Below are 13,826 nucleotides of genomic sequence, written 5' to 3'. Positions count from 1 at the left end.
CAAAGAAGTATTAAGAGAATGAAGAAAAATTATGATTTGTTATGTAATTCTCTCCTGTTTTTAAAATTTTTATCCCAATCAAAATTTTACCTATTTACCTTGGGTTTACAATGCAATCTAATTTCAGGAGTCCATCTCCACACTTGCCATCCCATGATCAAATCCATCCCCTTTGTCTGTTTTTCCTTTTTCTTTCCCTTCCCTTTTGTTTACCACCGTATTTTTCACAGTCTTAAGTATTTTCCTTATCTTTTGCTCGGTTATTTTTGCTTTGGTTTTATAGATATTCTACTTATGAGTGAAATTATCCAACAATTGTCTTTCACTTTCTGATTTATTTCACTTTGTATAATCAAGTTTCATTCATGTTGCTGTTAAGAGTGTGTCTTGACACAGAACCAAAAATCTCTTTCTCTGTAGATACCATCCATTCATCTTGATTCAACTTCTGGTGACCACAGAGAATAAATCTCAGATTTGTATTTCAGTCCAAAAATCTAAATAATCCTACTCTTAGGCATTAGCCATCCAAAGGCTTCCTTGTCTCTTTATCTGAAAAAGAAAACAACAAATAAACAGGAGCACGATTTGCAGATACCTGGCATACCAGGCCATCATTAATGCTCCGTAGTGATTTGAAGATAATGACTCTATGCCTTTGAAGACTGAAAGGAAGCTCTCCATGCAGTGACAAACAGCCCGTGTGAGGACTCCTAATTGGACAACAAAGCCACCTAACCCCTTTTATGAGGTGAGGAGTGTGTCTTAGGTAATAAACACTTAAGTAATTAGATGGTTTTTATAGAGATAGTTATAAAATGAAACATATGGGGGGGAAATCGTGGTGATAGGCTGACGCCCAGGGAGGTGGGTATATAAGAGCCGGAGCAGAAGAGAGAGGCACTGAAACACTGAAACGTCTCTCCTCAGCCCAACCAACCCCCAACTCCTCCTCGCACCATGTCTTGCTGTTGTGTTCCCCGTTGCTGCTGCAGCGTCCCCACCGGCCCTGCCACCACCATCTGCTCCTCTGACAAGTGCTGCCGGTGCGGAGTCTGCCTGCCCAGCACCTGCCCCCATGACATCAGCCTGCTGCAGCCCACCTGCTGTGACAATTGCCCCCCACCCTGCTGTGAGCCTGACACCTACGTGGCATCTTGCTGGCTGCTCAACTCTTCTCACCCAACCCCTGGCATGACTGGGATTGATCTGACCACCTATGTTCAGCCTGGCTGTGCGAGTCCCTGTGAGCCCTGCTGTTAGGCTGCTGCCATGGTCTTTGGAGAGTTCAGTGATGCAGCAGCGACATCCTGTGTGCCCCTCGGCCTTCAACACCTGCTCCCCCTTCCGTTTCCCTCAGTCCACCCCAGTTCCATGGTTTCATGGAACGTGCCCGTCTTCCTCCGTCTTTCCTCTATGGGGTAGAATTGGAGGCCTTTCTTCTAGCCTCTCTCACTGCTCTTTGACAAATGACTTTTTGTTTGACTCTTTGCTAATAAATCTTAATCTGGCTTAGCAACAATGACCCTGTGGTGATTTCTTCCTGTCTTTCTTCTTAGGGAACGTGGAATGTCTCCCTAAACCTGAACTGAAGGTCATCCTAGGACCTAAGAAAGAGACAATCCAGCTGAAGGAGAGTTCTTATGGCGGGATGATTGAAAAGTTAGAAGCTAGTCTTTCGGAATGTAGCTCACTGTGGGTGCTAGAGACATAGTACAGTGATTAAGGTGCTTGCTTTGCATATCATCGCTGGCCCAGCTTGATAACTGATACCTCATATGGTCCCCCAATACCTTCTAGAAGTGATCCCTGAACTCAGAGCCGGGTTTAAGCATCGAGCACTACTGGATGTGGCTCAAAAAACAAAATTAAAAAATATGAAAAATTAATTGAAAAATTAAACATGGGTTACCATGTCGGAGGTGTTTTTTTTAAACAATCATACCAAGGAATAGTATGATTAGTAAAGGGTGGGTGGGGAGGCATCCCAAAACAGTTCTCAAGGTTCCTGATGCTAAACCTGGGTTCAATGCTTTGTCTAGCAGTGCTGGACAAACTTAGAGGTACTTGGGCTGGAGACCAATCTGGTTGTTGCTTGCTTTTGCCTTTTTGGAATATGGTATGACTCCCAGTGGTGTTCAAGGTTGTTTCTGGCTCTGTACTCAGGCATCACCTCTGGTGTGCTCGGGGAACTATATATAGTGCTGGAAATTGAACTGGAGTTGAACAACCTTCAAAGCAAGTGCTGTAACCTCCTAATACATGTTTACGAATAACTTACCTATCTTTATTACTGCTTAAATGGATTTTTCTTCATTAGTTGACTTAAATTTATTATTTTTATGGTGTGTAAAAATAGTTTTGACTCTTGATTAAGATGATGAATAGAATTCTACATTCAGAATGACTTATATTTAGAGAAGTATATGTATCCATTTCATGATGTATGCTACCTTGAAGGGTAATCCATTTTTATGACTATTGGCAATTATTAAATTCCTTGCTTCTTTCAATCAGGCTTGGATTGCATTTGTCATAATTATGTTGAGAACTTTATTAGCCAAGTGACATAATATCATGCTATTTAAAAATACTGAAAATATCAGGCTATAGTGAAATATTCTTTATACACCAGAAATAATCATACAAACTAGGAGAAAGAAAGAATACAGTTCCTCTATGAGTGAAATTTTTATTAGTTGTTCTGGAAAAATCCAGGATTTTACAGGAAGCACCCAGAGAGTGGTCAAGCTGTGTATTTTTTAATGCTTCCCTTGAGATTTGGAGTCATTTATTTTCCTTGCAACCTCAGTTTGCCTGAATAAGAGCAGAAACAATACTTCTCTGCCCTGCTTATGTTTCAGGATTGGAGGCTCAAATGACATAAAGTGCCCACAGCTGCACATGTCCACTCAGAAGTGTGAGACACCTGTCCCCTCCCTCCATTAAGGATCTCCTCACTTGTCTGCCAAAACATACCCTTTATTCTTGAAAGTTGCTTCTTTAAGAAAAATTGTTAAGATTCTGTGGAATACTATACTATTCATAATACCATGCACATAATTCCAACACCACACCCATAACCAGTGTTCCCACCTCCCTCCAACAAAGACCCCAAGGACCCTCTCTTCCAACCTCCCTATCTCAATTGTCGGATCAGTTCTCCTGTTGCTACAAGTTGCATTATCGTGTTCTTTCTAAATATACATAGTATTCCATTGTGTATATAAACCACAACATCTTTATCTGTTCATATGTAGTTGGACATCTGGGCTGTATCCACATATTAGCTATTACACTAAGTACAACAATGAATGTAAGTGTGCATATATCTTTTTTAATTAATGTGAACCTAAGTGCACAATTATCCTTTCGAATAAATAGGTTATTTAATCCATACCCAAACTTTGTGTTTTGGTATAGATGCCAAAATGGTAGTTACAGTCCTAGTTTTTGGATAGGTCTCCATATTTCTTCCCACAGAGGCTGAGTCAGATGAAATTCCTACCAATGATGTATGAGGATTCCTTTCTAACAATCATCCCACCAATAAACAATGACTGTTTCCAGACTTTTTGATATGTGCTAGTCTCACAGCATGAAAGGATATCTCACTGTTTTTTTATTTGCATTTTCTTAATCACGAGTGATGATGAGGACTTTTTCATACACCTGTCGACCATTGTGTGTCTTCTCTGCAAAAGTACCTGGCCATCTCCTCACACCATTTGAGAACGGGGGTCATTGAATTTTTGCTTGTTTTGTTTGGGGATCACACCCAGTGATGCTCAGGGTTTACTCTTGGCTCTGCACTCAGGGGTCCCTCCTGGCAGGCTCAGAGAGTCACATAGGATGTGGTGATAAAACCCAGGTCAGTGGCATGCAAGGATATTAACCCTTTAGCTGATACATTGTGTGCATAATACAATACATGGTGCATAATCCTTTTGAAATAGTTCTGGATTCACGTGGCTGTTCTTTGTATTCTTTAGACAAAAACCCAGAAGTAGAATTTCTGGACCACAGGTTCTTTTCCTAAAAATTTTTAGAACTCTCCATAGTGTCTTCCACAGTGGTTGTACTAGTTTACTTCCCACCAGAAAAACTGATTATTTCTAAAGGAAAAAAGGATTTTTTAAAAAAAAAAATTTGGATTACATCAACAATCTTTTTTTTTCTTACTATTGCTTTCCATCATAATCTCAATGCCTATCATCACATTTAACCTTCAAGCCTCAGGTCCAAGTGGTTCTGATTCCTGAATCAATCCTGGCAAAATCTAATGAGGGCCTTATGTAGGTAGAGTCTACAATAACAATAATCTTCATGATCCCAATGCCCAGGGTGAGTACCATCTTCCTGTGCTCATCTCTTGAGCTCCCTATCAGTGTGCTCTTCCTCTGTTCCTTGAATTTCTTGCTTGCCTTTCCTTCTTCCAAGTTTTATTAAGATACACTTTACATGTAACCTTAGTTAAGATATACACAATATGATAATATTATATACGTATTTATACCATGAGACAATTATTACACAACTAGTTAATATTCATCATCTCACATAGTGGCAGGGTTTTCCCTATGATGAGAAATTTAAAAATCTACTCTCAGCCACTTTTCAATTATATCTATAATGCAATACAATTATCTACTCCAGTACAATCCTGTGCATTGTACCTCAGGATTATATCTTGTGTCCAGAAGTTTGTACCTTTAGACTAGCGCCACACATGTTTCCCCAGCCTTCAGCACTTTCTGGTAACTACTAATCCGGTCTCTCAACAGTGAGGGAATTGGCCACTATCGAGCAGGAGGTAGTGCTGGAAGGTGGCAATAATAATTATTATCTAGTAATAATAATTACTGTTACTGATAGTCCCTATCAGTAACAGTGTTGTAAACCAATAAACCAAAATTATTATTACTATATTACTGATAGTCCCTATCAGTAACAGTATTGTAAACCACAGTGGCCAAAAAAGTGCCTGTCCTTTTCCTCAGTTTCCTTAGAAGGAAACTGAAAACACAGGTGTGGGAATTAGTGTTGAAACTTGAATCAAGAGATATTATGGCTGAAACTCAGTCCATGAGTAACTTTGTAAATCATGGTGCCTCAATAAAATTTGTTTGTTTGTTTGTTTTGCTTTTTGGGTCACACCCGGTGAAGCCAGGAGGGGTTATCCCTGGCTCTTCACTCAGGAATTACTCCTGGCAGTGCTCGGGGGACCCTGTGGGATGCTGGAAATTGAATCCAGGTTGGCCTCGTGCAAGGCATACACCTACCCGCTGTGCTATCAATCCAGCCCCAATAAAATTTGTTTTTTTTTTTTAATCTGATCTCTCACCCTAAGACTTTGGCAAATGAGATATCAGAGCATTCATCTTTCTCTATCTGATTCATTTCACTTAAGATAATGCCTACCCATTTCTCCGCGCCCGCACCCCCAGAATGACTGACGAAGAGGAAGGAGCTGCTTGGGACACCAGCAGCCCACCAGCAACCTGCAGTATGTGACTTGAGAGTTTCCACCAGGTCCCCCGAGCGGGGGACCGGCATTTCTCTTTTTTTTTTTCTTTAATCTCTCTATCTTTCCCTCAACTTCTCCTGGGCACAGCACAGCATCTACCCCACTTCTCTGAGCACAAAATGGAGAGACGCACCCAAATGCGCGGCGCGGCTGGCGGGGGATCGAGGGCGGGGAAGTACCGGTCTCCGCCCACATCGGACACTTAAAGAGAGTGCAGCCACGTGGGCTTTCCCATTTCTCCGCGCCCGCACCCCCAGAATGACTGACGAAGAGGAAGGAGCTGCTTGGGACACCAGCAGCCCACCAGCAACCTGCAGTATGTGACTTGAGAGTTTCCGCCAGGTCCCCCGAGCGGAAATCTCTCTCTCTCTCCTTCAACTTTTTCCCTGGACTTTAGACAGAAACCCAAAACCTAATGTCATCTTAGTATCAGCAATATGTAATGGTTCCTTCTTAATGGGTCGGACTTTTGTGGGTGATCCTAACAAGAATAGTAAGTATTTTGTTGAAATATTGAAGGCAATCAAAATGGTAGCCATCTCTCTAGACTGAACTAAGCTATATCCCCACGCCAGCTGAGAAGAAATATCCTTCTTTCTCGGGAAGAAACGTGGTGTGGTGTCAAACATAGTGTGATGTCCATTAAGCAAACAGAACTGGTGGCGTGGGAATGGGAAATAAGGGGAAAAATTAGGTACATGGACCAGCGGGACGCTGGTGGTATCTCGAGCCGGAGCCGATATCAGCGCAAGAGCTTTGGTTCCAGAAACTGCTTCCAGACACTCTACTAGACTATCAACTAAGCCAGAGCCCCACGCCGGCTGATGACGGAAATAATCATCCTCTTCGGTTTTTTTCCCTTTGTCAGACAGCGTGGCGATTACTAAACAGGCGTGAAAAAAAAAAAAACAGGAAAAAAAAAAAAGATAATGCCTAAAACCAGATAGTGTTCATCAGTATATTGGGAAATGAGAGGCTTTCTTTATGACTGGATAAAATCCCACTGTGTATATATGTCACATGTTTTTAAGCTTCTATTCATTCAGAGATACGTGTTATTTCCATCTTTGACTATTGCGAGCATTCTTTTTTTTTTTAAGTCAAACTTCACATTCTGATTAGCAATGTCTCCACAGAAAAACACTGGCTCCATCATTCACCTTATATTGAAATGCAGAAGCTTTGGCAACTGAAACACATTTTAATAATTAATTTAATTTTTAATTAAAACACACACTAATATTGTGGTGAGTTTCAATAACCTAGATCAGGAGTAAAAGGAAACTACCCTAAAGGTTAACAATAATTTGTTCCTGATAATAGAATAGAAAACCAAGTATTTTTATTTTTATTTCACATTGTTCCTGGCATCCAATCTTTCTTCCCATCTCACTGACCTTCATTATCCTCAACACAGCCATAATATCTTGGTTGACCTGGAGTCAGGAATTTGTGCCTCTCTCTTCCTCTACCCAAATTCTTCCTCTATCAGATCAGACTTCTGGCTTCTTTTTAAATTGGTTAATTTAAATTGATCTAAGTTGTATCCAGGGTTGTTTGTGTTTTCACTGAGTTGAATTCTCAGTGACTTTCAAGACTCTTAAGAATACCATCACTTCTACCAAAACTTACCTCCAATTAATCTTGGGATACCTTGCAGCCTACACTGTGGTCAGAGTCATGTGCATCAGGCAGTGATCAAGATCTGATCTGAACCCAGACCACTGTACTTTAAGTCAGAGCCTATTACTTATGTGTCCTTGAATTCATCTCTATGCTTCAGAATCTTTGAGTGTTAAATTAGGCTTTTAAAAATCATTAAAATACCTGACCAGTATACCATGAAACTTTCCAGGTCATGAAAAACTAGGAAAGATGAAGAGATATCACAGATGAGAGGTGTTGGATAACATTGGGTTGTCCTTGCTCGTCCTGCAGGAAGCTTAAGGTTTATTGAGCTACTCCTACAACAGTGCCCTGAGGCACACCCAATTTTATCAAGCACTAATAATCCTATATTGCTTTTCTCTTTCCTTTATGTCATTTGCATGGTTTAGTTAGCAATGTCCTTTTTGTATAGACACAGGAAGATAGTTCACGCTATGCTTTGTAACATGGGAGTTAACTGACTCCAAAATAATATGTACTCCTGGGCATCCGAAAACCTCCAGAACCCAGACACAGCCACGCTCAAGGCCACTCTCCATATGCTCAGATGATCCTTACCCATGCAGGAAACAACAGAGGAACCAGGTATACGGGACCTGTGGCTGAGATCTCCAAGCCTGCTCAGATCGGGACTGGGCCTCCTCCACCCGGATCCCCAGTTTTCCAGTAGCTTAGTAGTCACACCCACAAACTGCCCCCAGCACCATGTAATATCATCAATGGCCAAGATCCAGAGACTATAAAACAAAGCTCCCGCAAGAGAACGATGCTCCCGGAAGAGAACGATGCAGAGTCTCGCACAGCAGAGCCTGGCAAGCTACCCGTGGCATATTTGGTATGCCCACAACAGTAACAATAATGGGCCTCATTACCCTGACCTTGAACACGACAGGGATGAATGGAGACATTACTGGTGCCCACTCCAGCAAATCAATGAATGAACAATGGGATGACAGTGATACAGTGATACAGTGAAGCCTCAGTTGCCCTTAGTTCCTAGCACTCCAAAAGCAGGGTCCCGACGAAGGGACTGGATGACCCCGGGCAAGCTGTAAGCTATCCTGGCAATGAAAGGAGACAAGCTAAGCACCATAAGTATAAGTAGTTAAGAGCATGATCATGGAACAAACTCTGTCACGACCCCAAAAGAAGTAAATGAATAAGGACCGTGCTGGAGATAGGAAAGACTAACCTGCCCTGAGGACTGTCATCTGGAATATATAGTGAAATGTCCCCAGGAAGAGCCAACCTTTAAGCTTAATATATTTCTACTGTGTTCATACAAAGTGACTAGAAATGTTATAAGAAGTAAATTTACTATGATTGTTGAAATGGATTGCTAGCTGAGGAAAGGAGAAAGCAGTATGCCCTGGATGGACTCCTGCCCTTGAGAGGATCTCCTAGTAATCTGGAGTGCTGAACCCTCAGATGAGATTTTTGCCCTTGAGTATAGGAGTGGCTTTATATCTGTTTGTTGCTATGACAATGTTCAACCCCAGCTTTGTGTATCCCCACCCTTCATGATTTCTATTTTAATACGCTATAAAGAAGGAGAAGGGAGACTTTGGAGATTTGAGAACTTTGGGACTTTAGGGATTAGGAGGAGAACTGAGACTTTGGAGACTTTGGCACTTTGAGAACAAGAATATGAGGACTATGAGGAGACTGTGAGACTATGACGAGATGAGGAAGAAGAGATCATTAAGGAGAGGATTTTGAGGTCTACGAGGAGACTAGGATGATGGAACTATGATGATTGGGACTATGACTCGATTGCACTCTAAGAGAGAGATTGGACTAGCCTGGGAGGAGAGAGAAATAAAGAAACTACTGACCAGCCTGGGGCCCCATTCCAGTTTTTCCATTCCCCGGTCCTTTATCCATCCGTCACCCATCATCCGGCCTGGGGAGGCAGCTGTTGGCCACCAATAGCTCGAGTCCCTCTTGTGCCCACACAGAGAGGAAACTCACAGAGAGGAAACTAAGAAGATATGGTGACTCAATGCACCTTGGAATCCCAGATTAGATTCTGGAACAGAAAATAAGGACCTTAGTGAAATGACTAGTGAGACCTGGATAAAGCACAAAAGTCTCAAGAATAGTGAGGAACCCATGTTTTGACAAATGAACCATCCAATTGTACTGTAAAGGGTGTGTGTATTGGTTGGGGGTGGGAGGCATGGAACCTCTGTGGTATGTCAGTGAAAACCTAAAACAATTCAAACATTTTTTCAAAAAGCTTATTTTTAAAAGTGTAATAAACTAAAGCTCGCCAAGGGGCGAGTGCACTCGCGGGCTCTCCGGGCGGCTGTGTCTCACCGCCCACGTTCGGTGCTCTGGAACCGCTGTGTATGGGCTGAATCGGGACGGCCATTGGCCAAGGATAGGCGAAGGAAGAACGAGGACCCAAGTTGGTTGCTGATTAGTTATTGTATATTCAATCTTCCATCTTTCTCCTCTCCCACACTCCCAGCTTCCGCCTCTCTCTGGATCAACTGCCACAGCTCTTCATCTCTCTCCTCCCTTTTTCCTCTCTCGCCCTTGCCCCTAGGTTACACACCGCCAGGTAGCAAAATCAACATAATAAAGCCCTTCCTGAGGACCTTCAGGTTCAAAGAGAACACAACCTAGGGCGTTCCAAAGCCCTTCCTGACTGCCAGTAGGCAAAATACCTCTTAAGGGTTTTTTCTCCTCTCTCCATTCCAAACACTCATTAACATCTTAATATTAGTTATTTTTGCTTGGACATAGCAAGAGATACAGGAAGACTTAGCAAATGTTATGCTTTTGTAACCTGGGAGTCATTTGACTCTACATGATATTTTCCTCCTGGGCATCTGTTCTCTCAACCTAAGCCTCAGCTGCCCTTACTTCCTAGCACCCCCAAAAGCAGGGTCCCGATGAGGGACGAGGGACGGGACGGACCCAGGGCAAGCGGTGAGTTGTGTGCTACCCTGGCATCAAGATGGGCCTGGCCAAAGTGCCTAATGCTTAACTATAAGTTAAGAGCTTGATCATGGACAAATGTTGTCATGATCCAAACAGTGATAACTAGATTTGGACCCTGCTAGGGTTAGGAGTGATTAATCTGGCCTGAGTGCTGTGATCTGAGCCTGTGGCAAGATGTTGTCAGGAGAGCTGCCTTGCAAACCTCAATGTATCTCTTGCTATGTCCATGCAAAAAGGACATGGCTCTGAATAAACTATGCAAAGGACTCAAGGAGAAGAGAAAAACATTATTTACAAGTCAACAGAACACTAAGAAAGAAGCTACAAATAAACAAAGAGAAATAGGAGCACTGTAGCGGGAGTAACCCAATAAACCTAAACTACCTGAGGCTATGTTATCCTACATAAAAGTATAAAGCAAAAGAGTCTGGGGAGATGACTGAAAGAGCTAGAGCATCTGTCATATAGGTATAATACCCCAAGTTCAATCCCTGATATCCTGGTGCCCAGAAAACTGCTATGAGAATTTCTTGGGAACCTCTGCCCCCACTGAACATTAAAAATGTGATAAATATTAGCACTGTAGCACTGTCATTCCGGTGGTCACTGATTTACTCGAGCGGGCACCAGTAATGTCTCCATTGCAAGACTTATTGTTACTGTTTTGGGCATATCAAATATGCCACGGGTAGCTTGCCAGGCTCTGCCGTGGGGGCAGGATACTCTTGGTAGCTTGCCTGGCTCTCTGAGAGGGGCGGAGGAATCGAACTCAGGTCAGCCGCATGCAAGGCAAATGCCCTACCTGCTATGCTATCGCTCCAGTCTATCTGTGGTATATAAGTCTAACATAGTAAAATCAGATTGAGGAAATGTCTAGATCATCCTTGATCTAGATCATCCTTGATTCCAGTGTTAGAGAAGAGAAAGAGAGAGAAGGGAAGAGACAAATGGGGCGGGGGGGAGGGGAGAACAGGAAATAATGGGTGATCAGGCATCAGGGCTTCAGTTATACCAGTAATACAAGTGAGTGGTGCAGCTACAGATCCAAAATTCGAGACTCAACAAAACAGAAAGCATGAGATCTAAGCTGCAACCATCGAAACTTTCTAATGTGCCTGTCAGGTTGACAGGCGGGGAAGGGGGAGTGAGGGTCAGGGTATGGGGAAGGGAGAGAATCTGGGAAAACGTGACGGAGGGAAGGTGATACTGGTGGTGAAATTGGTGTTGAAATATTATATGTCTAAAACTCAACTGTCAATATCTTTGTAAATCAAAGTTCTTTCATTAAAAAAAAAAAAAAACCACCAGTTGAGGACTTGGTATATATGGGACTGTACCAATGGCCCAGCCAGTGGCCACATCCGAAATTACATTAGCAGACAAAGTGCATGAGGCATCTTAACTCAGACTCTGGTGCAGTCTGCGGCCAGCTCCCCTGCCGTGGGAGTCTGGGTTATTTGTGAAAAATGGCTGAGCTGTGTGGCACCAGGATCCTTTGCTATCCTCAAGGGTCAGCCAACGTAAATTAATTAAAACGTGTACAGCTCATGTGTGCTGGCTGTTCTCTCCCTTTTATACTGTAATACTGGGAAGAGGACTCTGTATCCTGTAGCTGCTTTTCTTCTAGGTCCCACCAACAGAGGGTGCTAGAAGGAGACTGGAGACCAGAGAGGGACTCAGGGTCTTGTGGCCTGGAAATGTTGCTTCGCTGTCTAAAGTCCAGGGAGAAAGTTGAAGGAGAGAGAGAGAGAGATTTCCGCACGGGGGACCTGGCGGAAACTCTCAAGTCACATACTGCAGGTTGCTGGTGGGCTGCCGGTGTCCCAAGCAGCTCCGTCCTCTTCGTCAGTCATTCTGGGGGTGCGGGCGACTTAATGTCATCTTAGTATCAGCAGTATGTAATGGTTCCTTCTTAATGGGTCGGACTTTTGTGGGTGATCCTAACAAGAATAGTAAGTATTTTGTTGAAATATTGAAGGCAATCAAAATGGTAGCCATCTCTCTAGACTGAACTAAGCTATATCCCCACGCTGGCTGAGAAGAAATATCCTTCTTTCTCGGGAAGAAACGTGGCGTGGTGTCAAACATAGTGTGATGTCCATTAAGCAAACAGACCTGGTGGCGTGGGAATGGGAAATAAGGGGAAAAATTAGGTACATGGACCAGCGGGACGCTGGTGGTATCTCGAGCCGGAGCCGATATCAGCGCAAGAGCTTTGGTTCCAGAAACTGCTTCCAGACACTCTACTAGACTATCAACTAAGCCAGAGCCCCACGCCGGCTGATGACGGGAAATAACCATCCTCTTCGGTTTTTTTTCCCTTTGTCAGACAGCGTGGCGATTACTAAACAGGCGTGAACTCGGTGGCGCGGGGCAAGGGGGAAAAAGAAAAGTTATGTAACAAACAGCAGGACTTAATATCTCTATATGCTTAGTAATGGAGAATTATCAAATGCCTCATTGGCAATAGGACTGTCTTTTTCTTTTTGGGGGGAAACCCCAGCAACGGTAGTGAGTTGTGTGTTGAAACATGGAATGTAATCGAGATAAGCGCAAATGAAGTGAAACCTATCACGTATAAGGGTGGGGACTAGGGAGGTGGGAGGGGGCGGCAGATAGACTGGGGGGGTTGGGAATGTAAGATGGGCACTGGTGAAGGAAGGGGTATTTGAATATTGTATAACTGACATATCACTTGTAACCCTCCACTTGGTGATTCAATAAAAAAAAATAAAAAATAAAAAAAAAATAAAAAAAAAAAATGTTGCTTCGCTGGGTAACAATAGCCTTGGGTTCTAGTCTTTGGCTTCTTTCAGGAATGCTAAAAAGAAAAACAATGACATTGCAACGTCTCAGAAACAACCAGGAGGCAGCAAGGACTTGACCCTTCCCCTCAATGCCCCCTCCTACCCCTACAAATCCTGACCCCGTGACTCCCATGCAGCTTTTCCTCAGAGCTTCTGAGATAAGGACATCTTTTCTCTAGGCATTTCTGATTCAAACAACTGAATCCAACTCTTTCTTCTGCTAACATTCCTCTTGGGGGAATTCTTGGCAGTAACCACGAAAGAGACGGCCTTTACTTAATTGCACTGCACACACGCTGAAAGATTGGCCTAAGCAATTCTCCATCTTTCATTCTTCCAGGAAAACTATAGTAAGTGATGCTTTTCCCCCCAGATTTATAGTTGAGAAACTAAAGCCTAAGCATGTCCAGTAACTTGGTTTAGATTTCACAATGTGTTCGTTATTAACAGAATTCAGACCACCTCTGAAGATACTTCCATTCCCCCATTATGCATTCGATCATAAGCTCCTTGAAACATTTTCTTAGGAATGTATGGCTCTCCCTCAAGCCACATACCGTAGAGGACAAGGACTACGTTTTCTATATTTCTGTCTCTATTAGACTCTTCCTCATATACTGTAGCATTATAGCACTGTAGCACTGTCGTCCCGTTGTTAGATTTGCTTGAGCGGACACCAGTAACATCTCCATTGTGAGACTTGCTATTACTGTTTTTTGTTTGTTTGTTTTGGGCATATTGATATGCCACAGGTAGCTTGCCAGGCTCTGCCATGCAGGCAGGATACTCTCGGTAGCTTGCCCGACTCTCCAAGAGGGACAGAGGAATCGAACCCAGGTCGGCCGCGTGCAAGGCAAACATCCTATCCGCTGTGC

General features: G+C 43.1%; 1 protein-coding gene across 1 annotated transcript; it reads left to right on the top strand.

The window, feature by feature from the left end:
- Positions 1-925: 925 nt before the first annotated feature.
- Positions 926-1,480, top strand: LOC105943023 (keratin-associated protein 3-1). The gene has a single exon (XM_012932836.2). The coding sequence runs from the start codon at positions 961-963 to the stop codon at positions 1,261-1,263; it is 303 nt and encodes a 100-aa protein (XP_012788290.1). The 5' UTR covers positions 926-960; the 3' UTR covers positions 1,264-1,480.
- The last annotated feature ends 12,346 nt before the right edge of the window (positions 1,481-13,826 follow it).

The sequence above is a fragment of the Sorex araneus genome, chromosome 3 (genome assembly GCF_027595985.1).
Source record: "Sorex araneus isolate mSorAra2 chromosome 3, mSorAra2.pri, whole genome shotgun sequence".
NCBI lineage: Eukaryota > Metazoa > Chordata > Mammalia > Eulipotyphla > Soricidae > Sorex > Sorex araneus.
The sequence above is the reverse complement of the archived record's forward strand: the minus strand, read 5'-3'. Positions and strand labels throughout refer to the sequence as shown.

Excerpts from the sequence above, each read along its gene's own strand:
- LOC105943023 (XM_012932836.2), top strand. The coding sequence starts at position 961 with ATGTCTTGCTGTTGTGTTCCCCGTTGCTGCTGCAGCGTCCCCACCGGC.